This window comes from Alligator mississippiensis, chromosome 1 (assembly GCF_030867095.1).
Source record: "Alligator mississippiensis isolate rAllMis1 chromosome 1, rAllMis1, whole genome shotgun sequence".
In the NCBI taxonomy this organism is placed as follows: Eukaryota; Metazoa; Chordata; order Crocodylia; family Alligatoridae; genus Alligator; species Alligator mississippiensis.
The window spans coordinates 155,037,541-155,065,430 of record NC_081824.1 but is presented as its reverse complement, the minus strand read 5'-3'; the positions used below and the strand labels follow the sequence as shown (position 1 = coordinate 155,065,430).

Below are 27,890 nucleotides of genomic sequence, written 5' to 3'. Positions count from 1 at the left end.
TAATGGATGTGTACCAGGGCTTGTTCATCCCAGGAGAAGGTCCTACAACTGCCCTAGTATACAGTCCATCTCATAACATACAAACCATCACCTGCTGTTTTTATAATACTTATCTCCTTCCAGTTGTGAAGAGTAACCTTCCAACCCTCTTTTCTACCTCTTTAGACCTTGATTTCTAATGGCCTTCAGCATCTGTTTAACCTGGGCTTCCCACACACCAGGTTGTTTAATCCTTCAGGACCCTTAGGGGAGACATGTTCCAATATACTTCTTTTCCTTGCAAGCCTTCAGCCTGTGAACTCTGGGGGATTATCATCGGCCCTCACAGTAAGCTTCTTCATCAGGTTCTTCTATACCCAAATCGGGCTTCTGTCTTTATCCCCCAAATTCGCCCTGATTCTTGGTTGCTTCACCCCAACCCTTATTTCTTCTACAAAGAGACATGGGCTCCATTTTGCAGGGATGAAACCGGGCCCAAATCCTTAAAGTCCAGCTTATCTTATGACTTGATAAAATATTAAGGTCAGATATATTTAAAAAGCTATTTTTTACAAATACAGAAGAACAGAAAATAAACTCCATCCTGTGCCAAATCCTACTTCCAGTTACATTAGTATAACAAATATGATCATCTATGCTCATGTGCAATAAAATCAGCTTTACATCAGCTATGCTCATTTTCAATTGTTCCAAGCTTCAAATATAGGAATGTTATTTTAAACATGACTCAAGTTAATATAAACACCAATGTACTGCAGTACATATATTCTTTTCTTGTTTTCCCAAAACTGATTGTTGAAATTTTCTGTGCACAGCTGAAGGGCACAACAAAGCAACCCAGAGAATGACCCCAAAAGAATTAATTGAAATTAATTGAAGTAAAGAGAGCTTCTATAATAGTTTCTATGTAATTATAAAAGAATTCACAGATAAAAATTAAAATAGGGTAGTTAGACTTAGAGTAGTAAATTGCAGGTTACCAATAGTATAAAAAGTCATAAACTCTCATTAATTTTTTACAAACTCTTCATGATTAGAAGACTGCTTGCTGCTTTATAGTTCAAATACTGAAAGTAACTTACATTGTCAGTGAAAACAACTCCCAATTTCCACATCTGATACTTCACGTCAATGGAATTTAGCCTGGAAAAAAAAGTGTATGTTTATAGACAGACAAATAGAGTTGAAGGGATGGGAGGGAGGAAAGGGGGAGAGAGACAGACAGACAAAATACAATGAAGAAATGATAAAGTAATTGGTCTACAGCAAAATCATTATCCTGTATATACTGCAGTTGACATATTTTACTATAGATAAAACAATATCAGAGCATGCTTGTAATTTATGTTGTTATTGTAGGATGCTCCATCTGAAACATGAGCAGGAAAATATTTAGCAAACAAACCTCATGGAGCCTTATCAGACTGAAATCAGGAATGTGTATTCTTGAAAATGAAAATGGCATAAGGCTATAAAAATGAAGGTGGGAACTAGTGAAAAAAAGAGAATGGGAGGGTTCTTTCACTGAAGAGAAATAATTCAGCACATTTAACAAGGAAAACAAATGTTCCCCAATTACTGTGGACTAAATTGTGCCCTTTGGGCACATTATGAGGCCCTACTGAAGACAAGGAAGCAACAAAGAAAAATCTATCCGAGAATTACAGTGTGCCTCCTGGGGCTCCCTAAGTACAAAAAATTCTACACACCTCCTTATGGGTGCCATCTGTAAACCCTCTATGAGGCCATCCCTTTCTTCCTATCAGTACAAATTAATACATGAGTAGCTTTTCCAGTATCTCTCCAGCCACCCCCACTCTTCCCACCCCCCCCCCCGGTGCCATTACCTCACTGAGCATCTGGTGCCATAAGGAGGAGTAATGATGCAACAATCTCTAAATTCCTCTGAGCACAAGGTTTATGGTTCTGTCTGGCCAGTTTTAGGCTGCACAAAAGCATAGGCAGTTCCTTACCGCCTTTCTTCAAAAGCGCACACTCAAGTGAAGGGTAGTCAGAATCTAACCTGTACACGTAGGCTGTATTCCTTTCCTCTACTGTTCATCTATTTGTTTAGTTTTTGTGACGGTGGAGACAGTGCACAATGGGCAGGAATCCTGGTAACCTTGCCCAACCCTAAGGGGACTGGGCAGAAAGTCCAGGGAGAGAGGGAATACTTACCTGGAAGGCAGGGAGAGCTGGGACTAAGGCAATTCATGGCACTGCTGTGCCAATTTTTGGGTACGCTGTCAATCACACTAGGCAGTGCATGGCTGATGATGTCAGCCACCGGCACCACCAGGGAAAATTTAAAAGGCACTAGCAATGCCGAAGAGAGGGGGCAGGCAGCTGCCACTGGGCAAGAGGCTGCGGCAGAGGGTGCCTCAAGATGCTGAGACAGTGGGGCACTCAAGTAGCAGGGACCTATAGGAGAAGAGCAGGAAAGCCCCAGCAGACTGGCATGGGGATTCAGGCTCAGCCCCACTCAGGGGCTCAACCCACTCAAGGAGAGAAAGATATAGAATAGAAAAGTCAAAAGAGATCATATAAGCAATTTATAGCTAGTCCCTCCATAATGGAGGGCCAGTGTCCTGGGGGTCCCTTTAGCCAGGACCAGCTCCAAGCATAGTACCCAGGGAGTGGCGGCAAGATGAGTGGCCATAAAGGCAGCAGAGTGGATCTGAAAGGCCAAAGGTACTGCAAGAGATCATAAAGTATTGACACCATCAGTTAGCATGTGGACAGGATGTAGGGGAGGCAAAGCCCCAAGGTCAGCCGCATTCAGACTGCAAGTACCCCTAGTGGGGACACATTGTTACACCACTGAACCCTTCCTTAAAGATTTTGATAACATTAAGACGTGGCAAAAGAGTTGGGGGAGAGGTCCTGCTTAGGGTGCTCTCGAGCTCAGTTGATGATAAAGAAGTAAGAAAGTCTTCCAAGGATCTTAATAGTGAGTCCTCAGGTGGCTCCATAGCCCAATTCTAGATCCATATGTCTTGTTGCAGTGAGGACAGAAGTTTTCAGGAGGGATGGGCACTGTGTTGCCACGTTGGATGTTCTGATGTATTTTTCACCTGTTACTCTTTTCCTCTTCTACCTGTCAACAACCTGTTTCAAAGTGTTGACATCCTTCCCAAAAAGTCTTCTTCTATTTTGGTCGGTCCTGAGCTAGGGTCTCCCAAGTGTTGATGTTAATGTTACACCTCTTAATGTTTACCTTTAGGGTGTTTTTGAAGTGCTTTTTTTGCCCTCCTCTACTTTGCTGACCTTCTTTCAGCTGTAAGAAAAAGATTCTCTTTGGAAGGCAGGAGTCAGGCATGCAAACAACATGATGTGTCCAACGAAGTTAGTTTTGGATGACCATGGCCTCAGTGCTGTTGGAATTTGCTTCAGCCAAGATGCTGATGTTTGTGCATCTATCTTTCCAGCTAATCCAAAGGATCTTGTGAAGGCACCATTGGTGGTACTTTTCCAAGCTCTTGAGATGTCTTCTGTATGTAGTCCAAGTTTCCGAGCCATACAGCAGAGTTGGAATAACAATGGCTTGATAAACCAAGAGTTTCATTTCAGCAAGGATGTCATGATTTAAGAAGACTCTCTTACTCAGACATCCAAAGGCTGCGCTTGCACATTTCAAGTGGTGTTGTACTTCTGGGTCAATGTCTGCCTTTGCTGAAAGATGGCTTCCAAGATAGGCGAAGTGATCCACATTCTCCAGCAATTCTCCATTGATATGAATGGAGGTGGGGTTTGTTTCTCCATTTGAAGCAGGTTGGTAAAGGACTTGCGTTTTCTTGATGTTTAGAGTTAGGCCAAGACTCTCGTAGACTTCCGAGAATACATTACAAATGGTTTGGAGGTCCTATTCAGATTGAGCAAAGACAGTATTGTCATCTGCATACTGGAGCTCCATTATGGATGTTGTCGTGATCTTCATTTTGGATTCCAGTCTGTTTGAGGTTGAAGATTCTTCAGTCCATCCAATACACAATTTCAATTCCAGGTGGGAGCTTTCTGTAAACAAGGTGCATTGTGGTGGAGATAAAGATGGAAAACCAAGTTGGAGGGATGATGCAACCTTACTTCACTCCAGTTTTCACCTCAAATGGCTCTATTTGACTCCTGTTACTGAGAACCCTGGCTGACATGTTGTTGTGGAGAAGGCTCAGAACACTGATGAACTTGTTTGGGCAGTCAATTTTGGACAAGATTTTCCATAGGGCTTCATGGTTTACACAATTGAAGGCTTTAGAGAGGTCAATGAAGACCAAACAGACAGATCCATTTTGCTCATGACACTTCTAGATTTGAAATGCTGTAAAGATCATGTCCACAGTTCCTCGAGATGGTCTGAAGCTATTTTGAGATTCTGGAAGGATTTCCGCACTTGGGAGAAGGCGGTTAGCGAGGATACAGGCAATGACTTTCCCAGCAGTGGCCAACGAGATGCCTCGGTAGTTTCTGCAATCAGCTCTGTCCCCCTTCTTGAAGATAGTAACAATCATGACATCCCTTAAGTTGGCTGGGATTTCTATCCTTGTTCCAGATTTTAAGGATGAGGACATGAAGCTGCCACGTAAGCTGTTCTCCTCCTCCTCTGAAAACCTCCACGGGTATTCCATTAACACCAGCTGCTTTGTTATTCTTCATTTTCCACTCCCGACCTGTACCAGGGTAGGTGGCAAACTGAGGTCTTCTCTAATTGCTTTTTGCAGAAAGTTGTTGATCGTATCTTGATTGACAGTTGAATCATGATTCAGAAGGTCCTAGAAATGTTCTTTTCAGAGAGCATTGATGGATTCACTGTCTTTTAGGAGTGTTGTTCCATCCCTTGATTTTAGAGTATTAAGGCCTTGAGTGCCAGGGCCAGAGACAGCTTTGGTAGCATTGAAGAAGCCACGAGTGTCACAGATGACAGCAAAATGTTTGATTTCTTTTGATTTCTGAATCCACCACTCATGCTTCAGTTCTTGTATTCTCCTCTGCACCTCTGATTTTGCTTGTTGGTGTGCATTTTTCTTGATGGCAGAGTTGATGTCATTCTGCCAGGCACAGAAAGCTTCTCATTTCCTGTTGATGAGACCTTGAACTTCAGTTTCATTTTTGTCAAACCAGTCTTGATGCTTTCTGGTCTTATTCATAGATTCATAGATGTTAGGGTCGGAAGGGACCTCAATAGATCATCAAGTCCGACCCCCTGCATAAGCAGGAAAGAGTGCTGGGTCTAAATGACCCCAGCTAGATACTCGTCTAACCTCCTCTTGAAGACCCCCAGGGTAGGGGAGAGAACCACCTCCCTTGGGAGCCCGTTCCAGACCTTGGCCACTCGAACTGTGAAGAAGTTCTTCCTAAGGTCCAGTCTAAATCTGCTCTCTGCTAGCTTGTGGCCATTGTTTCTTGTAACCCCCGGGGGCGCCTTGGTGAATAAATCCTCACCAATTCCCTTCTGTGCCCCCGTGATGAACTTATAGGCAGCCACAAGGTTGCCTCTCAACCTTCTCTTGCGGAGGCTGAAAAGGTCCAGTTTCTCTAGTCTCTCCTCGTAGGGCTTGGTCTGCAGGCCCTTGACCATACGAGTTGCCCTTCGCTGTACCCTCTCCAGGTTATCCGCATCCTTCTTGAAGTGTGGCGCCCAGAATTGCACGCAGTACTCCAACTGCGGTCTGACCAACGCCCTATAGAGGGGAAGTATCACCTCCCTGGACCTATTTGTCATGCATCTGCTGATGCACGATAAAGTGCCATTGGCTTTTCTGTATCATATGATATTTTCACAGGGTGAGAGAACCGCTATCTTGAGTCCTGCCCAGTGCTCCTCAACTCCTTCTGGGTGCTCTGTTGATAGCATCTCATTCAGGAGTTGCTGGAATTCTTTCTGCTTGAGTGGGTCCTTCATGTACTCAATATTTAACTTGTGCCTGATCTGCTTCCTTTGCATTCTTCATTTAGGAGCAATCCTAATGGACATGCAGAAACAGATGAGGCGGTGGTCAGTCCAACAGTCATCAGCGCTAGTCATGGCTCTTGTAAATCAGGACATCCTGGCAACCGCGAGCCCAAACAATTATGTAGTTGATCAAATGCCAGTGTTTCGATCTAGGGTGTTTCCAGGACATCTTGAACTTGTTCCTTTGATGGAACAGGGTATTTGTGATGACAAGTCCATGTTTTGTGCATTTCATCAGGAGAAGGACCCTACTAGAATTTGAATTCCCAATACCTTCTTTTCCGATAGTACAATTCCAAAGTTTTGAGTCTCTTCCCACTCTGACACTAAAATCTCCAAGGATGATCTTATCTTCCGTTGGGATATTTGAGAGGATGGTGTCAAGTTCTGAGTAGAAGTTCTCCTTCATGATCTCATTGGCATTAAGAGTTGGGGCATATGCTCTCACAATTGTTGCTGTTGGTTTTTAGTGAGTTTTAGATGGAGAGTTATAAGGTGTCCATTAATGTCAATTGGGAGTTCTGAGAGTCAGTTCACAAGTTCATTTTTTATGGCAAAACTAACTCAATGTGCCCCTGAATCTTCTTCTGTTCTCCCTCTCCAGAAAAAGGTGTACCCTCCACCTGCTTCTTTCAGATGTCCTTCTCCAGCACATCAAGTTTCAGATAGGGCAGCAATATCAATGCTGAACTTCCTCAGTTTACAAGAGATGATTGCTGTCCTTTACTTGGGGCAATCACTATTTGCGTAGTCCATTAAGGTTCATACATTCCAGGTTCTGAAAATCATTTTTGCTTCTTTGTGACTGTATAGAGGTGATCCAGCCAGGAACTGATTGAAACAGACTATGTTTGGGGCACCTTTTCTAGCCCCCTCCCCAAGTGGGGTGAGCAGAGTGGATCCTAAATAGGACTGCTCAATCGTGGGTGCAACTGCTGAATTGCTCTTACTGCCTCTGTCCTCAAACAAGACGTCTGAAACAAGCACCCAACACGTACGTGCCAGTCCATGACTAGGAACTTCCAGATCTCATAGTCCAGTCCCCGTCACCATTCACCAATTGCCATAGGACTTTCCTGTTGTGCAGAGGAGATGTATAGTTTCTATAAGGAAGATGCCTATGCATGACTTCTTTTAGCGTGAGGATGTTGTTGCACGTCAACAAACGCATGGTCCTTGACAGATAGAGATCTAAGTCCAATGGCATGGAATCCAAGACAATTGGAGACCCTTGATCTGCTGCAGCCTTCATCCACCTTCACAGCTGCTGAATAGGGAGTTACACTTTTCTTCCACCTGGTCTGCCATTGAGGTTTTCTTGGATCGCTTTTAATCAGGAGACCTCCCCCTCAACCTTGCCGCCATGGGTAACCCTACCAGGAGCATAAAGCTCCCAATGGCATTGCTCTCAGGATCATTGGAACATGCAAGCCTCTCCACCATCACAAGAGGGCAATCTCCAGAAAAAAAATAAAGGAAAAAAGGAAGAAACAAAACTGTCATGTCACCGCTCAACAGGTAGCCGAGCTCGGATACCTGTTGAGCAGTTATGTGACAGCTGTGTTTCTTCTTTTTACCTTTTTTTCATTCTTTAACTTTTTAAGACACAGGGCAAGAACTGTGTCTTCTGTGTATGTAGAACTCCTAGCCAAACTTGGATGCTACTGTGGTTTTAGTAGTAATGACCCCGTTAACACAATAAGTGAAATATTTTAAAAACAGACACCCAAAAGAAGAAAAATTTATACAGAAATTTATGTCCATCAGTATTTTGCTAAAAACTATTTCCATAGAATTTTCTGGTTAGCATTTTATTGGCAATAAAAATGACTGGATAATTCTCTGAAGAACTTATTCCCTTGTTATATAATACCTTGTTGCTGGCCTTCCTTCACCTGCCCTTCCCCTACCACCTTTGTTCAATTGGCTAGGTGGAGAGTATCTGTACATGATATTTTCCACTTTTCTCTCTCCTCCCTCCTCCATATTTCTTACTCAAACAGACCTGTTTTCTCCATCAATTCTGTAAAAATATCCCAAGACTTGAAGCTACATTTTTTCCTTCTATAAATACACTTTTTTCTTTTTTGGTAAAAGGGATCATGGAATTTGTTGAACAGACAAGATGTGTATCTGCATCACCATGGCATCTTGTTTATAGGCTGTGTATCTTTCCTTTAACTTTTTAGACATTTGCTTGCTTTTTTTAAACATTAACCACTTAAAGAATGTTTTGCCATCAAATTATTTGAACTCCTGCAGGAATTATATTAAATTGCCACATTTATCCACATACTATGCATGACTTTCCCCCCCCAAAAAGCTTCCCAAATTTGGGGTGCATTTCTTAAGCAGAGAAGGTGATTTTCTGCCCCAAATAGAAGCACACCACTTTGAGTTCTGCTCCCCCTGGAAGCAGCAGTGGTATTTCTATGCAGGAAGCTGAGGAAGTTAATTAATTTAATGGTCCACTGTTCTTCATTCTGTGGGAATTTACAATCATATCTCCTTTTTAATGGTCTTGATGTTCCACTAATCAAGCTAACCTTTCTTTGGGTGATTTTACTACCTGCTAGTTGTTCTTTGTCTCCCTTCTCCTATTTCACCTCCTTGGAAACTCTTTTCGTTCTTTCAGAATTGCAGATCTACTCATGTAGACCACCCTTCAGGAGAAGCTAGGGTTAGTCAGGAAGCAGAGTGAAGATTAGACTGTCATTGCTCTTTCCAGCTGCACCTCTGGAAAAATTTTTTTTTTTTTTCTTAATTAAGCCTTACGCAAAAACAAAGGTCTTATTTGGTGTGTGGTATGCAAGAAAATCCAGTATTATTTATACAGCCAAACAGGCCAACCACCTCTGCTCAAAGGAGTTTGTAACCTATTGCAGCTCTATTCCTTTTCTTCTAAACAACACTGATCTTTAAAAATGGTCTACACCAGCATTAGGCAACCTTTTCTTGCTATGGGCCAGAGTGATTATAGTCAAAGACATGTGGCCAGGCACCTTGACCCTGTTGCTGCTACTACTGCTTGTCCCTGTGGTAGCATGGGGAGAGTGACTACAGTTGAAGCCCCTGCTACTGAAAGCCACTGGAACCCCAAATCCATGGGCTTCATCCAATGGTTCCATAGCTTGAATCTGGCCTGTGCGCCATAGGTTGCTGATCCCTGGCCTAGACAACAAAACAAATCACATATCATCACAACACTCATTTTCTGTGCGTCTATTACTCTTATTATATTATTTCTATGCGTCTATATTCTATAGGCATTTATACACATGTTCCAGGGGGGTAGAGGATGCTTAAGTTAGAGTGGCTCCATGAGCTCTAACTAAAGTGTCTTTAGTGTCTCCTATATCAGCATCCCCATGCTTAAAAGTGGCAGCAGGGTTACTTTTAACTAAAGCTCGTTCGACAAGTTTTAGTTAAAGTGCTCCCGCTTCCATTTTTAAGTGTGGGGATGCTGATACACACGATGCTACAGTCTGTTGGTGTGCAGTAATTACCATGCTCCAGCAGACTTGATTAATCAAGCCTGCTCTGATGCACTGTAATTACAGAACATTGAAGCAGCCTCACTTCTCATGGATAGGTGCCCAAAGGCATCTACTCCCACGTACTCTTATTCTCAACAAATAGTGCCCTGCTACACCATTCCCTTTGCTCATTTTCCTGGAATGACTCATGTAGTAAGAAACTGCAACCTGTGATTGAGAGAAACATAATGTTCTCTACAGAAAAAAATGAGAAGTTTAAATGACCAGAAACTAACTGTAAACTCTATTTTTAAGATAATTCTACCTGACTTTTTTATTTTGTATGAACTGTAAACAGGTTGGACATCGGTACAATGAATTTTTGGAGGCAAGGTTGCAAAGGTTAAAAAATGAGACTGGACCACAGATTACTAGAGGTATGATGATTCTGTCAGTAATTGTTTCTGAGTCAACAGTGATTAAGATTCATTTATTCCATCCAGGGCAAACAACATCATTGCAGAGACTGAAGCCTGAGGTTTCAACTGAGCTATCTCCCTGGTGACTCAGAACATGGTCAGCATGTGACATTTACTGCCTGATTAGGATTATGATGATGATATTTATATAACACAGAAATTACACCAGAGAGAAAAAATCTGCAGCCTTTATATAACAAGCTTCCAGGTTTATTCTCAGCTGTATTTATAACAAAAGACTGAGGAATCCTCCATTTAAATTCACGTGATCAATTCTTTATAATATATTATAGAAAAGAGTCCTGCTATAAAATGAATTTAAACGGTTAGGAAAAACAATAGAGAATGGCTTCTCATTCACATATCACTCAGCTACATTGTCAGGAAGTAAAATGAGATAAAACCCCACCAAAATTGCTTTACTAAATCTTACTAAGAGTGGCAAATATTTTGATTTATGGTGACATCTCCCCTCCCCGTTTAATCTTCCATTTTCACTTATATTGCTAAATGTGTTCTTACTAGTTTATTTTGCTAGTTCATTATTATCTTTGTCTTATAATACTGAACACTAGTGACTATGGAAGGATCCCACGGCTGCAGGTAGATGGGTGCCACAGTCCCTAGTTACTCTGCAAAGGTTCAATAGAAGAAAAATTCACATATATTAAATTACTCTACTGTTTCCTTATTATCTATTTCACTTTCTCCTCTTTTCTTTTGCATCACATGCATTATTGATTCATTAACTCATGCCTCTATGAACCAATTAGTCTCTAAGGCAGGGGTGGGAAAATGTAGCCCGGAGGCTGGATACGGCCTGCCAGGTCATTCTATCTGGCCCATGGGGCCCTTAAAAAAATTTAGAAAATTAATATTAATCTTCCCTCAGCTGCCTGTCATTCGGCCCTTGATGGCTTGCCGGAACTCAGTAAGTGGCCCTCTGCCCAAAATAATTGCCCGCCCCTGCTCAAAAGTGTCACCCTGCCACCTGTCTGACTTAAGACAAACTTGACTAATAACCTCACAGCTAAAACAGTGATCCATGGTCTCAGTATGTCATGTCTCAATGTTCTTTTCTCTAGCCTTGACAAATGCAATTTTGTCCTACTGATGTCCATCCAGAAAGCTGCTGCTAAAATTGATTTCCCTAGTCCATTACTTTTAGCACATCATCTTTTTCTGTACATCCATCCACTGTTGCATCAGGCACAAACTGGCTGTCTTTACTTTTAAACCTTCACAGCCTGACCCATTTCTAACTTTCATTCAGTAGAAAGAGATTGAGTCCCACCTCTGATCAGTCCATGATGTCAGCATCTACTCCCCAACTGCTAGATTTTCAAATATGTACGTGTGTGTTTTCCCCCATGCTTTTCCTAATAACTATGAAGAGCTTTCCATCACTTTCTCAAAGCTATTTCATTATTCACAATTAAATCTCTCCTAATAACTCTTCTTTTCTGTGATGTCCACACAAGCCTTAACAACAGTAGGGTTGTTCATATACAATAGCTACTGCCTATCAGGCTGATCAACATTGTGTCATTGCTTCTTAGTGTTTCCTTGTCTGTATCAATCAGTTCCCTCTTGTCTTAGACCAAAATCTCTTTGGAACAGGACCCGTTTGTTGTTCTGTGTCTGCACAATGCTTAGTACAATGGAACCTTACCCTGTAAGTAAGGATCCATCAGTGCTATGAGAGTACAAACAATAACTAATAAGATTAAGAAAGATATTCTTGTAGAGTACTGACTGCTTCCATACTCCAGAGAGCAGAAGACACATTGTCTTGACCAGTCAAAATTAAACAATGCAGTTCATTTGAAATCTGTTACTTAGGAAGTTAAAATAAAAAGCTATATGAGTCAATATTATGTTTAGAAGTGTACATTTGAATATAACAATACTGTCTCACTCAGTATCTGGTCCACAAGCTGCACGGCGACAGAGATATCACCATCCTAAATTGCATTCCTACCATGAGAAAGGGGACAGAAGAGTAAAGAACCCCTACTCTCAAGACACTGTATTGTAGGGATAGAACTCATTTTCACTCCCTGAAAAATATAAAATACACTGAAACCATAACCATGGATAATGGTGAAAACTTGGTTAAAAGGTAAATTATCACAAAGGGGTAAGTATGGTACAGAAGGCCATCATACCCAATACTATAATTTAATATCTGACTGTTCCTGTAAGTCACAGAAGAAAGATGCCTTTCTTTTAAACTGTTTTGCAGAAGGAAGGCAAAATTCATAGAACCTGTAGCTTTTCCCAGTAATGTAAATATTGTGATTGTTTTTTCTTGAAATCTAATTCCTAAAAAAGAGAAAGTGATACAAAAGGAACATGGTTTATTTTTGCAGGGAGAGATGAAGCTCTGATGATTCAGATATCTAATCAAGGGCAGATTAGAAGACTTATACAATAATAATAATCTATTTCAATACCAAACTCTTTGGGTCATTTGTAACCTTATAATTAGGCCCAATTAGAATGGAGCACATATTTGGGCAGGATCAGGAGACAAACTAGATTGAGGTTCCAAGTTCTAGGTTCTCCTGACATCATTCTAACTTGGGGTGAGAAGTGGGAAGATGTAAACTGTGCAAATCCACTTCCAACTCTGTCCTGCACCTGCTCAGCTGTACTGGATGGAATTTACTATGAGAATAGGAACAGCATCAAGCACCTACTTACTTCCTGGCAAATTCTGCAAGTGGAAGTAACAAGCTGTTGTCCGGTTCATGAAGGGTGTGGAAAGGCGGACTGCCTGAGCAAAGCAGCGAGCAACTCCTTCAACTTCCTTCTTCTGCATGGGCCTGCAAGTCTGGCTCTCAACAGCAGAACGAAATTTAAGGAATCCTTATCTTAAGACCCTCAACTATAAGGGGCTGTTCTTTTATATAAACATCTTAAAGGTAAGGACAATTGAACTAACCCTGATGATTTAAGAAAGTTATTATTCAGACTCCAGAACCATCATATTGAACTGGGCTCTTCTGAATGAATACACCTTTCTAACATCCCTTATTTTATTCTTCAAATTACCTACCATCTAAAACAAAATGAGTGTCCCAAATTTAATGTTTTTTAATGTTCACCTTTTTTTTTAATGATAAAAATAAAAACAAATCAGGAAACAGATAAGAATTATTTATCCTATGTGAACACATTCTAAAGCATTTTCATTTACAAAATTATGAAATGCTATTTTTGCTTTGTTTCCATCAGTTTGGTTCTTTATACAAACTTCATCTCCCATTTGGCCCTTGGAAGGTTTCCAGATCCTTGAAGCTCTAATACTGGATGAAGATTTTAAGAAGGAGAAAAGCAATAGGATTAATTTTTTCTTCAGTCACATGTTGCTTTATCCTGTCTGCCTTGAAGATTCCACTGGATGAATAATGTAGAGACTATGCTTTAGAAAGAAAAACCTTAATTACTTTGAGATGCATGAAAGAAATGATAAGTGGAGACCAAGCAATTATTTTTTTCTGATGCCATTCTGGAATGTGGTTCAGGTATCTGGGGTTATAACTGGGGTTGGTCAGTGTGCTATTCTATTTGGTTTGTGTTTAGACGACCTCTTTGTATTTGAAATTTCTAAGTAAGTTTGGGGAAATGTTTGATTGCTTCTAGTCTTTCGTTCCTGCACTTTTATCCTTTTGATATGTTAACAAGTAAAGACCCTTATACCTTATAACAAGCTGGAAATAATTCTCTTCCACCACTTTCCTTTCTTAAGAACCACAGTCATCACACTCATTCTTAATATTGTCCTTAATTAGAGAGTGAAATGGCACTGTAAAATTACAGAGGAAGTTTTTACAATATTCTCTCAATTAGAGAAAAAGTAGAGACTAAATTAGTTATGCCGATGAGTTTTTTTTAGAATCTTGAGGATAATGGTTAGACTGGTAATTATAAAAATAGTTCTGTGACAGTTCAGTACAATATAAGTGGCAACTTTCTAAGCCTATTACAAACTAAAACCATAAAGGAAAGTGTGAAGATAAATATCTGCTTGAAAACTTCTCAACTACCTGAATGAAATTATCTAAGCTATTTTTGTACACCCCAAATCTTGGGATACAGATAGAAATGACTTTTTGTGTGTGATCTGGCCCCTAAAAGCACTCTACAGCTGTGCAGCTGTGTCATAACATGAGTGCATGGCTGCAGAGCACTTTTAAAATGGCCAATTGCATGAAAACATAACCCTCATTAAGTCAGGTAGTAAATGAAGACACTCTAGCTGGGAGTGCTTTAGGGAACTTGTACATCAGTGGTCACCAACCAGTGGATCTCGATCCACCGGTAGATGTCGGAACCTCTGGCGGTAGATCCTGAAGCCTCTTGGAGTCAACCCAAGGCTGGGGTGGGGGGGGTTGAGTGCCCATGTGCATGCGTCCCAGCCCAGCAGGTCAGCCCACGGGGGAGGGAAGGAACAGGGGCTAGATAGAGGCCCCCGCAGTGAGGGACGGTGCCACAGAGCCAGGAGCAGGGGTAAGTTGAGTGAGGCCTTGGCCGGGTGGGACTTCCCTGCTGGGGAAGCCTGCCCCCAAATAATTTTTTCTCCCTCTGCTTCAATCTGCCCCCGTCCCCCCCTTTTTTTTTTTTTTGCAACAAAGAGCACACTGTTGGCACATATTCATTTTAAGGTCTACTATAACCCCAGGTCCTTCTCTACAGTACTGCAGCCTAGCCCATAACTCTCCAGTCTGTATTTGTGCATGCAATTATTCTCTTCCAAATGCAGGATTTTACACTTGTGTCCTTGTTGAATTTCATCTGGTTGACTGCAGGCCAGGTGTCCTGTCTATCCAGGTTATTATGAATCTTAGCCCTGACCCCCCCCCAGTGTCTGCAACTCCATCCAACTTGGTTTCATTCACAAATTTGGTAAGCATGCACTCAATCCCATCATCCAAATCATTAATGAAGATGTTGAACACTACCAGATCCACTTGATACCTCCTCCCAACTAGACAGAGAGCCATTAATGACTATTCATCGAGCATAATGATCTAACCAGCTATGTATGCACCTTACGGTACTTTTCTCTAGTCTGTATTTCCTTAGCTTCTTAATGAGTGTTGTGAGAGACAATATCAAAACCCTTGATAAAGTTAAGGTACAACACATTCGCTGCTCTCCCTTCATCCCCAGAGCCTGTCACTTTGTCATAGAAGGAAATAAGGTTGGTCAAGCATGACTTGCTCTTGCTGAATCCATGTGGGCTGTTCCTGAGCATCTTGCTGTCCTCTAGGAGCTTCACAATGAATTCCTTGAGAACCTGATCCATGATCTTTTCAGGTATCCAGGTCAGGCTGACCTCAGATCCTTCTTCTATTTCTTAAAAAGGGCACTTAGTGATACTTTAAACACACATTAGCCTATTTTAACGTGCATTAACTAAAGAATATGGGTTTTTTAGTAATTCATTAATGCATATTAAAAAAGACTAATGAACATTAAAACACATGTGTAGACACATCCTATGTTTGCCCTTTTCTAGCCATCCAGGACCTTGCCTGACCTTCACAAGTTTTCAAAGATGATAGCCAATGGATCCGCAATTACCTCAGCCAATTTCTTCAGTACTCAGAATAAAATGACTCTGGTTATTCCACTATCTAGAAGCTTGGCTTTTCCACATACTTCTGTCTATCTTTCAAACAGAAGGAAATTATGTACTTCAGACAAAACAAGTTAGGAAATATTTCAAAGAATAGACATCTACTTTCTTAACATTCTACTACACTTATGACAGCATCTAATACCATCATACAATGTTTTTAAAAGTGGAATATATGGTGTGCATATTGTAAGCCATTTTTTTTTGGCTGATTCAGACATAATGGACCCTCTAAGGAAAATAATGGAATTCCTAGCCCTGTTATCACTATGATTCATTGCATCTCTGGGAATATTATTCACTCAAGTATTAACATAACAAAATAAGTACATAGCTATAAAGTGAAATGCAGTCTTGTGAATCATGAGTGACTGGTGCTTCCTGAATCTGGCGGGGCACCTGCAGAAGCTGTCAACGGCAGCAGCCCTGTCAGGCAGGGCACCAGCCCTACCGACAGCATCAGTGTCAGCCATTGGGGGGGGCATGTGCACCCCCATGCACCCCCTACCAGTCACTTAGGTGTGAATTCCATATGCTATGCCTCTTTATATCTCTGTCTGCTCTTCATTACATTTTCTACAACATAAAATCAAGAACACATTTCTGAATAATAGTTTAAGAACAGCCATGATCCTCAAAGCTGAATGAGAACATTTAAATGCTTGATCTTAACAGAGAAAAGAAAATGGAAGGAGGTACATACACAGCAGATAAGGAGCTATCTTTCTTTGGTTTCTTTTTTTCTCTGGCATCACTAAAATCCAGAGCAGCTTTGTCCATTCCTAGCAACTCGCTGATTCTGTCACGGCCATAAAACTCACCATACTTATCCATAACCTAAAAGATAAGAAGTATATAATTCAATAGAGTCAGGAGGGGAAAAATATGGTTACTTTTTCCTTACTCTGATTTCTTTTTAAGAATAAACTTATCTTGCAGTTAATTGCTCTACTTGTATTTAGTAAAGCTGGTTATTACATTGGAATATTTTTTAGAAAAAGGAATACCTTTTATGTAACAATGTACATGAAAAAAATGTTGCTTTTTTAACTAACTCTAATATTTAACTTTATAAACACATTTTGATGAAACGGTTATAATATAGAAAATATATATCGTAACAATAGAATATATAACAACATATATAAATAAAAGGAAACAACATATTAGAAAGAGTTACTGATTTAGATGAATCCATATAACATCCCAAAGTATCAGTCCGCTATCCTTAATAATGTTCTAGAGCTTTCATGAATGCCCCATAACCTGAAGTAAATTTTCAAAACTCTGATTTCTTTGACATCAGCAGAGATGGAATGATAAGCTGGAGTGAAAAAGGAGTTAACTCTATCCCAGCAATATTAACATCCCTTTTTTGGTGTTTACCAAACTGCCTAGAAAGATTTTTTTTGTAGTAAATAATAAAATATTTAGGAAGATCAATTTCATTACAGGGAATTTGGGAAGACTGACAATGATGTTTACAAGAAACTAATTCCAGCATTCATAATGAAGGCATTACCATTACTCCTTAATATTTTCTATCTTTAAATGACAAATCTTCTCTAAACAGGAGTGTGTATGAGTACACACAAGAGTACACACATACCCACACATGCATATAACTTAATATATAGAATGCATGCAAGTATGTATATGTCTGGGTATATACACACAATCATATTGCATGCCCAAGATTTCATAGGTATGTGCTGAATACATGCATTTTATGAAAGAATTCAAACAAGCTGTCTCTAAATTACATTTAAAAATCTTAAAACCAAATACCTAATATATGCATTCATAAGTACAGATGTGTGCGTGTGTGTGGGTATGTGTGTAGTTGCATACACAAATAAGGTAAGTAATCTGACTTGGTATAAATTGGTAAATACAATAATGAATAATTTATATTCAGATAAATTTCAAGGAATTATGCCATTCTGTAGCATACCAAATATTAAAGCAAAACTCAAACTTAAAAAAACCCAGCCTAAACTTCAAAGTCTACTAAAATGTTTTTAAAAAGTATTACCTTTCTTTTAACAAATTTGTCCCAATAGTTGTTAGGAAATGACCTGAAAAATTTAGATAAGAAATGATACTTTAGAACAATGTTCTCAACCTTTTTAGACTCAAGGCACCCCTCATTAAACTAACCATCTGGGAAAGGGAATTGGCAGGAGGGGCAGGCAGCAGGAATGACAGGCATAGGCACAGTGGGGGCAGGCAGGGAAGCAAGGTCGGGGGGTCTGGCCCCTTGCCCTTCACTACTGCTTTCCCTGAACAGCTGTGATGGGGCTGTGGATTTAAGATGGCCCTCCAATAATTAGACTAGCTACATGGAAAATTATAGCAAATTTAAAATGTTTTTAAATTTAAAGTCACCTGCATTTTGAGTAAATATGGTATTATTACTGGTTAGTAGTGATAGTGGTGGTAGTAGTAATGGGTCCCATATACATGCTCTGGTACGTTCTAATTAGAAAGCATCAGAGCAGACTCAATTCATTGAGTCTGCTCTGCATCCTAATTAGAACACTCTAGCATTGCTGCAGCATCACGTGTATAAGCCCTGGAGGGTTCGAAAATGGTCAGTGAAGTACTGTAACTAAAGCTCACCAAATGAGCTTTAGTTAGAGTATCCTGTGGCCATTTTTAAATGTGCAGGGGCTTAATACATGTGATATCGTGCCGTTTTAATTAGCGCAGCTCTCTGGAAACCACTATAATTAAAATGCCCCCACCCCCAAGCTTGTGTATAGGGAGTCAATGATGTCAGTAGTAGTAATACTGTAGTTCCTATCGCCATTGCCCTGGATCTCACTGGGGCAGGCACTATACAAACACTGAAAAAAAAAAAACAAAAAACAGTTCCTGCCCCAGTGAGCTACGTCTTTGACTAGAAAAACAGATGGATACAGACAGGGGGGATGTAGTGAGAACTAACAAAACAATACTGGTAAGCATAATGGGGAGTTGTATCAGTGCACTACTGCAACAGCATTTTTTTTTTATAGCTACTAGTAAAAGGAAGACTTTTGAAGAGAGGCTGAAGGAGGCTAATGAGGTTATGCTGGGGATGTTTACAGTTGGATTCTTGTGAGCATGAAGGATTACATGTCAAAAAAATTAAAGATGCTTGTTTGAAAAATCTAACAAGCGGGTAACAGAGATAAATTGTGGGCCAATTGGAGATGGAAGTTGACAGTCTGATACTGAATGAAAGAAGACAGGTGAGATTGGGACAGACTATGCAAAAAATTAAACCATGGGGCAAAGAAAAAGATGCATGTTTAAGATAGTGACAAGCATCTGTGAGACAACACAGAGACACTGAGTCAGTGCTGGCAGGCCAGTGTGTTTCTCCTTGTTAGAGGTGGGCCTGGCTGGGCTGAGGGTGATTTGTATCTTAATCTTTGCTTTCTAGGTGTTTTGAAACTAGGATCTATATATGTAGTCATATTACTGCTTTTGCCTTTGGCTATTCTGTGTGCCTTCTGTCACTGGGGAATGAATAACTATAGCAGGCTCTGAGTAGCTGGGGGCCACAGACCATGCCACATGCCCCCTCTTCCTTGCTGCACTGAACAATGCCATATACCCTCACTCCCTGCCATGCTGTGCTATGCTCCCATGCTTCATTCCCCATCCCCCATAGCACCATATGGCAAGTTACCCCTGCTGGGCCATACCAGGTCACCAGGTCCCCCCAAGTGTCCTGGCTTCCTCAGCCCTGTGGGCCATGCCATGCAAAGGGACAAGGAAAGAGGCAGGAAGCAAAAGCTGGATGGGACCCCAGAGACCCAGGTGCCAGCAGTAGGAGAGCAGTGAAGAAAGAGATGCCCAGACTGGGAGACCAGAGACCACACTTTAACTTCTACAGGGCAGATGCAGCCTGTAGGCTGCTGGTTGTGACAGTCCAGGTTTGTTTTGAAGATGCTGTTTTGGAAGTTGCTCTAATCAACTGGTTGCCCAGACTGGCTTACCAGGGGCCAAACAGAGTTGGGTCTGGCAAGTTAGCATAGCTGAGAAATAGTAGGGAGCTAACATCCAGAGACCCAGTTGGAGCAAAGTTGAACTGTGTGGATCTGCTCAGAATAAGGTGTGGGAATCCAGGCCCTTCTCCTAAGGAGATCATCTGAGAAGTCTACAGTGGTGTAAAATTAATGTAATACTGTAAGGCAGTGGTTCCCAAACTCTGACAGATGCCTCACCGCCAATTTAAAGTGATAAAACCTTGAGTACCACCATGTTGGGGGTGGGGGGGAGGGAGCATAGGTTATGTTGGGGGGTTGTGTATATGTGGGGGGTTGTAGGGGCAGGGTGTGGGAATGTGGGATGTGAGGGTGGGTGGGGGGGTGTGCAGACCCCCTGCACTCACCCCACAGTGCAGCAGCAGGTGGGGTGCTCAGGGCACAACTCCAGCCAGTGCTGCACATTGCAGCAAGGGGCGCATCCTCCGCTGGGTATCACCGGCGTTCCCCTCACTCTCTGAGCATGGGAGGGAAGCCCCATGTGCTGGAGTCAGCTGCCTTCCCCACCACCCAAGTGCCCTGTGCACCCCCATCTGCTGCTCCCGTGTACCACTGAGAGGTTGTCTGTGTACCACTGGTGGTTAAGTGTACCACAGATCGGGAACTGCTGCTGTAGGGCAACAACAGGACATGTTAAAGAATACCATATGTGTAAATGAGTACCATAGTAGCCAGAAAGGATTTTATTTCAATGTTTTTTTTCTCTTTCAGAAAAAAAATAATCATATTAAAGATTCTAGCCTTCAGAGCACGGAAGGCTAAAAATGATGGTATACATTAGATGCTATGGATACTTAAAGATTTTGAATTCCTCTGCTGCAAAATTAAACCTCATCAGCATTGTTCACTTCCTACAAACATGATAGATAGATAACTATTCAAACTGTGTCTACTACAGAAAATTCTTTACACAATTGTAAAAACTACATTAAATATATACTCACTGTGTATTGATAACAAGTCTATCCCACTGCCCTTTAATATCATCTTCTGATGGTTGTTCTGTAATATATAACCCATCAAATTCTAATTTCCTTGCAACTTCTTTTTCTCGCTTAAAAATAACCAGTGGAACCTGCAATTGAAAAATCAACATATTAAAATTGAGTGAAAAATTTCTGACAGCTCTGAGAACTACTCTTTTAAGAACAGCTGGTTGCTGGGAAAAATGAAGTTCAATAACTCTCAGAAGGAAAAATTATAAACTGTTCCATAGTCACAGTAAATTATAGGACAAGTTTTCAAGCAATCAAGAATTTGGCTGATGCCAGCACAGATCATTTTGTACCATTCAACCTCTTTATAATAATGAGGTCATAACATAAACCCTAGGACATTCATTCAAATGCAGGGGTAACTCTACAATAGCATAGAAGTAATATAAGGGTTTGCATATCAGCCAGAAGAGCAGAGCAGAAAGGATATGCTTAAAAAACGGAGCTTATATGCAATGTTCCCAAAGATTGCTGTGTGGCATTATTACAGCCAAACACTGGTAAAGGCTATGAGGTTAAGGTAATTTGAAGGCTGCAGAGAAAACAGCATCCAGAGCAGCAGGGGGATAAGAGCAATTGAGAAGATGGCTTAAATCACTTTTGCACGCCCTCCCCTTCAACTGTGTTCTGCAGATTTCTCCTGTACCTGAGAACCTAGGCTGTAAGGATCTAAAAATCCTATCTTAGAACAGAATTGCCTTGTGAGAGCCGAGTTACAGTCTGAAGATATGCCTTCCATTGGGGCTGGATGAAGCTGATAGATCTTCAAGTTGTATTTGAATGGTCTTTCCTCTGGTAACAGTTACTGACAAAGGCACAATCTGACTGCATTCATGTAGACTGTGGGCTGTTTTATTCAATTATATTTTGAAAAGTGATTCTCCTAAGCTTCTTAAATTATTTCTGAACTCCTCAAAATGCACCCATTCTGCAACTGACTTCTTATCACAAATGGCAGCATACAGCAAGACACTATTATGTTGAAACTACAGCAATTAATACTGTATTCATTAACACTGATGGTACTTACACTATATATACTAACTGTAATCCAATTCTTATTTCAAGATGTTTAAATAAAAGAAATGAAGTACATTTAATTCAGTCTCAATCTAAAAGCAATCTCTGGACACCAAAACATCACAGACAACAGCAGAGGAGGGTTTATTATTATTACTATTTTAAAAACAATTTTCCATCAGCCAAAGGCAGAAACTAGAAATGTTCTTTTTTGAGGAAACGTCTTCTCTTCAGGGTCTTGGAAAGTGGAGAAGTGGGAAATCATTACAGCAAATAGCTACTTCAATGGGTTTTTTAATTCATCTTTAGCCAGAGGATAAATTTAAAAAGTTAATTCTCAAAGAAGTTCCACACATCTCACACAGAAAAAAAGAAAATCAAGTCTCAAAACTAGGATTTGGAGATAGTAGTCTGCATACCAAATAACATTCACTCATGGAAAACATATTTTAGCGTTTACTAATCTGTGGAGGCACTGAACTACTGAGGGAAATCAGCCACTTTTGACTGCAACATGTGATCATTTGTCTCAGAGGTAAAAGCAGATTACATCTTTTTTGGCCAAGGAAATATAGCAGTCATTAACGACAGCTGGAAAAAATAAGGCTGAATAATTTCCTACAGCATAAAAAGAAAAATGTTATCGATACACCTTCTTTGATAGTGCAGTTGTTCTGTTGTCTTGTGTTTCTGCCAAAACAAGACTGCCAGACTAGGTGAAGGATAATAAACAGTGATTTTCCATACCCACTGAAGATCAGTGGAGATCCAGTAGAAATACAACAGAGCTCTGGCAATACACTGTTCTCCAACAGAACTGTTGACTATGTGCAACACTGCCAGTTTCCACTGCTCATATGTATCCTTTCCACTTGCATGTGAAAATCACATATAAGACCTCTTGCAAAACACTGTGGCATGAACATACATAGCTACTGTGGAGTCTATGAAAGCATGCTAAAGGTTACAAAATCTGCCTTGCTCACAGGACAGGCTATCCTTTCTGAATTCGTGTGGGGTTTACCTTACAACCAGCTAGTGTAGATAGGATATCCGACAGACAGTGTTTCTCCATATAATGCCTCACCCTACTGATGCAAAATCTCAATAATTTTGCCCCACTACATTTCACTGGGGAAGGGGGGGCACAGAGACGTGGGACACAAACAATATTCAACTCCTTGGCCTCTTACTTTCAAACAGTAGTATCCAATGATGCAGAAAAAGGAGATGACAGTGTGTAGGATAGCCAAGATCCGCAGCGTGGGCTCCATATACCCACTGCTTTCTTCAAGCACGTAGTGCACTGTGATAATCCTGTGAGAGCCACTTTCTAGGCTGTTTAATTTGGAATTTTCACCAGCATGTACCACATGAACTTCCTTTTCTTCTGTCACGGAAGAGGTGGAGACCTGTTCAAAACACTTAAAGTAAGTGGGACAAGTATTCATTTGACAGGTGTTTCACATTTTTAAAGGCTGGGTACCATAAATCAAGAAAGTCAAACTAGGGGAGGCCAGAAGAGAATTGTCTGTGAAGAAATCTTCACAAGAAATCTCCATCCTCTCCATGATATTGTACTGAGATGAATGTTTTGCCATCCCTCACCACCCCAGTAAAACTGCCACAAACTTGACTCTCTGCCTGGGATCCATTGGAGGCCAAAACCATCTTGATGGAAGCCCTATACCTAGACTGTACCTCTAGCTATGCTGGTTGGAATCTCTGTGCATGTCTAGATGAGCACAGCCGTGCAGTACGTAGAGCTGGAAACATGTTTGCAGTGCCACACACCGCATGCTCTAGTGTTCTCTGTGCTGCAAAGGACATGCTGCCTAAGCATGCACTGCTCTGTTATTTTTTCCCTGTGGTTTTTTTTTTTGACACCCTGGATATCTCGGGGGGGGGGGGGGGGGGGGGGGGGGGAACAACCTGAGCAGCGCACACTCAGGCAGCATGCACTACTGAAAAGCAGAGCTAGGCTGCCCAGAGCCGTACTGCGGCTGATGGCCACGCTCTGCCAGGCAGGATCACTGCTGCTGCAGCCCTGGGAGGGCCCCAGGTAAGGCTGCTGGGGCTAGCACAGTGCTGGCCCCAGCCTCCCCAACCATGCCCATGGTAACTTGCTGCATGCCAAAGTGCACATAGCACGGGCATTCCCCAGGGACAAGCAGCTGTGTCACAAGGTGCACCATTGCTATTTGTCCCTGGGGAACCAAATGTACATGCTCGTCTGAATGTGCCCTCTGGCAGAAAGACTATGCCAGGATTTGGTTCGGGTCTGGCAGCATCCATTTACCCTACAGGGCTATCAGTGAAAAAGTGACTATATTAAGTACACTCCATATCTTCTTTTAGGCTAGTTTATACATCCCCTCAACTAATTCCACTCTGCCCCTGCCAACTCTGGGTTATGCGGAGATTGCTTTTTTCAAGGAAAAGGGGAAAGAAGACTCCATGGACAGATTCAGGAGCCACTATGTACCTGCATGTTTTCATTTGATATCTTAAATAATTAACCTTTATCCTATACTCTCTCTCTCTCTCTGCATGGGTGGGTGTGTGGGTGGGTGGGTGTTTTGTTTTGTTTTGCTTTGAATGAAGAAACATATTTGTATAGATCTGAACTTTATTTCTTCTAAGTTAGATTTCTGGTATATGTAGCATATTTTGCATTAGATTTTTCCACTTTGGACTTCTAGAAAAAGCATCTAACAGAAATGTGTACAGAGTACAAACTTAATAAGATTAGAGATCAATACCTTTGAAATATGAAGCAGACACTGAGCCCCTAAGGCTGTGTAATCTTTGGCTAGTTTTAGTGGGAATTTAGATTGTTACTTTGGATATGTTACTTCCTACGTCTTTTGCATTAATGCAATTATTCATTACCAGGACAGAATAGTAATAATATGATAAATTTACCTTATAGAAGAGCAAGATGAAGTTGATGGCAAAAGCAACAAACAAAGCCAACATCCTCATGTTATAAAAATTACGAGCAAAATAGTTCTGAAAAGAAATATAATAAAACAAATAAAGCTTGTTTGTTTAGGAATAATTTTATATATCTGATTTCTCCACCCATGTTAAACATTAAAGATTATTTTTAAGAAACATGATTTTATTAATTAGAGAGCTTTACTATTAAGCCTGTTGCTCAAGAATGCTTCTTCCCTCAATCCCCTCCAAAAATTGCTTGAAATGAAATAAGTGAAGGGTTGACTCAAAGCCTAGACTTTCTGAAAACTGGAGAAATGTGGATAACCTAGGGTATGTCTGTCATGCAAACAACTTATAAACCACAAAGAAGGAAGGGCTGGGATCTCAGGAGCTCATCTAGTCCAACCCCCTGCTCAAGGCAGGATCATCCCTGTCCAACTAGGTTAGACTAGTGTTTTTCTAATCTGTTCTTAAAAAGTTTGGGACCAATTAGTTGAGAGCTGTGTGAGCAAGGTACAAGCCCTGGGTACTAAAACAATGATCCCCTCCCCTCCCACCCCTAGGAGTCTTTGCTGTGCCAGGCTGTAGCGCAGGTGCACGAACACCACAGTAGAAGCCAGGGAAGGGCAAGCAGAAACAACAAGGGTCTTTGACTCTTGGGGAAAGTAAGACTAACCACCCTCCTCCTCCTCCTCCCCCCCCAGCCCTTGTCCTCCCTCCAGGGTGCAGGGTTTTGCCCAACATAAAAAATCTTTTACATATGCCTCTGACTTACCCACTCCACTGGCACTTGCTCCCCACACCCACCAAAGTGCAAAACCTGCCTTGGACTCCAGAAATGGAATCAAGGAACAATCTGTCAGTCCCATTAAGGGTATTAGCAAAGCTTTTTAAGCATGTCAGCTGCTCACACTCCTTCTAACCCTGAGAGGCCAACAAAACATATTTGTAAGGGAAGACACTGCCATGCTTCCAAACTCATCAAACATTTCACTTAACTCTGAAATCCCACCCTTCTAATTTACCTTTGGGCTGCTTACCTATTGGGAGTTGAATCACAGTTGTGAACATTTGTGAAAAAAGTATTTGTGCAATGTTTCCCATGAGAAACATGAAAAATACCTATCCTTTCACTGCAGCCACAAAACCCTGTATTTGCATGTGCAAAGTAAGTAGTAGCATGGACAAACACCTATACACAAAAAATACCAGGTTTGGTGGACATAAAACACTATGTGTGCACCTCCAAAGCATACCTTGTCCCCAGCTTTGAAGTGGATCCATGTTTTTTTTCTGCAAATGCTGCATTTGCCTAATACATTCAGATTTTTCAGTATTATTTTAATTATGCTCTTCCTTTTTTTTTCCTTTTGGAGTACATCAGACATACAAAAAACAAGTGAACAAAATCAGAGAGCTAGCTGCACAGGCATCTTGTTCAGGACTACATGACACGTGCCTGGAAAACATGCCTAATCAACCTGCAAGTACAACATCTAATGTAAAGAACATCTTACAAGAAGTTTCTGTTGATATGCTATGATTTTCTTCCAAAAGGCTGATTCTTGAACTTCTGGTTCTCCGTATCTGTGTGTATGAAGCTGTCTCAACTTCTGTTTCCCTTTCTCATCTTTAGTTTTCTCTTCCTTTTCTCCATCTTCACCCCTGAAAAAATAAAGGAACCACAGTTTTTGGCAGAGTCACTAAAGATCCTAAAATATGTTATATATGTATGTGAGTCCATAATCCTACTGTACACTAATCCACTCATGGAGCCCAATTAGCTTTGATGCAGGATGAAGGAGAAGGAGAAAGAGAACTTCTTCCTAGGTTCAAAAGCACTTAGGATATTTTGTGAAGGATTCCCCATCCCCTTGGTAGACTCCTCTTGTAAACTGCTGCAAGGACACCAGGTTCCCCAGATCCTAGCACTTCCTGGGTGGCCAGCTTCTTAAGCTGCCAGGACTTTCCCTACCAGCCTACCAATCCAATGAAAAAAAAGTCTTGCCCTGAAAAAGCAATGCTTGAATTACCAATCTTTTGTTCAAGTTTGGAATTAAAAAAAAAAATGTGAACTTTTTCACAGGTTGAAAACTCCCATTCCCAGTTCCTAAATGGCTCTAAAAAAATGAGTTTTCAAGATGGAATACGCTGCCTTATCGGGTTTTTAGTTCTGAGACTAACATGAGAATTTCAAAATACAGTTTTTCCACTGCTGATCATTTCAATGCAAATGTCACCTATGGCTTTTATCCCACCATCCCATACCCATCAAATGCCCTAACTGTTCTCTACCCAGCCTAACCTCCACCTTTTCTGTGAGATGGAAAATGTCATTTATCACACAATAAAAATGTCATTTATCACACAATAAAATATTTGGTACATAATCAAATAAAGTGCATTCAGGACAGGAATCATTAAAAAAAAAGCAGATATGAAGGTTTAGACTTTATATTTTAACTTAAATTGAGCTCCTGCAAAATTTTCATATCAGTGCACTAGAGAAAATTGGGGGTGCTGAAGCAGAATTCATGTCTAGATTTAGGTAGAGTATGTGGAGCCTTGAATACAGAAGTTCTATATACTATTGGGAATCTCAACTTGGCCTGGAAATTTAGCAGTCACGAATCTGGGACTGCGTGGGGAAGGGAAGTAAGTAGCACAACCCCGTCTGTAAATCCTAGTCATCAAAAGACTTACCATGAAGTAGCAATACTAAAAACACTGCCTGTTGTTTGTGGCATCATATAAATACAGTGAACATGACTGGAAAAATGGACTGGGAAGGATGGACTGAATCAAAGAGTTGCATAAAACCTCTATATCATTTCAATTTTTATGTTGGCTTCACTGTATTGGAATGTGAGCGCTCCTTTGTCAGTCTCCAATTGGGGAGGATGACAGGTAAAGAAAATCCTACATTTACTGTGAGATGTCTTTCTGACACAATAATAAAAGGGTGATGCTATAAGAGTAAACAAACCTTATTTTTCAGTAAAGCAATGTAGGCTTATGGCCTAGAATTATACATACTCTGCTTTTTCAGGTTCAGATTTAGATTCTTCCTTCTCATCCTTTTCATCTTCTTTCACCTTCTGTTCCTTGAGTGAGTCAGATAAAGAAAATGCTAAGCAGTATTATACAGTACAAAACCTTCAAAACATGGTTAAAGGCAACATGGTCACAGTGCTGAACATTAAGGTTGCCTTTTTAACTGATGCCACACTAAGTGAAAATGACACTTCACTTTGCATTTATAAAACACATTTTGATTTTGATTTAAAAGCAAACCAACAAAACTTATACACAGGTAAGACTTTGCGGCTTAAATTTTGTAACCTCC

General features: G+C 40.8%; 1 protein-coding gene across 1 annotated transcript in view; it reads right to left on the bottom strand.

The window, feature by feature from the left end:
* The window catches only part of RYR2 (ryanodine receptor 2), an 875,416-nt gene that overhangs the window by 35,157 nt on the left and 812,369 nt on the right, over positions 1–27,890 (bottom strand). Inside the window, exons 90-97 of the mRNA XM_059715710.1 lie at positions 27,581–27,648; positions 26,062–26,209; positions 24,527–24,613; positions 22,795–23,013; positions 20,531–20,661; positions 17,585–17,627; positions 16,253–16,386; positions 1,083–1,143 (exon numbers count right to left, since the gene is read on the bottom strand). Coding sequence (XP_059571693.1) covers positions 1,083–1,143; positions 16,253–16,386; positions 17,585–17,627; positions 20,531–20,661; positions 22,795–23,013; positions 24,527–24,613; positions 26,062–26,209; positions 27,581–27,648 — 891 coding nt within the window. The remainder of the gene's footprint in view (positions 1–1,082; positions 1,144–16,252; positions 16,387–17,584; positions 17,628–20,530; positions 20,662–22,794; positions 23,014–24,526; positions 24,614–26,061; positions 26,210–27,580; positions 27,649–27,890) is intronic.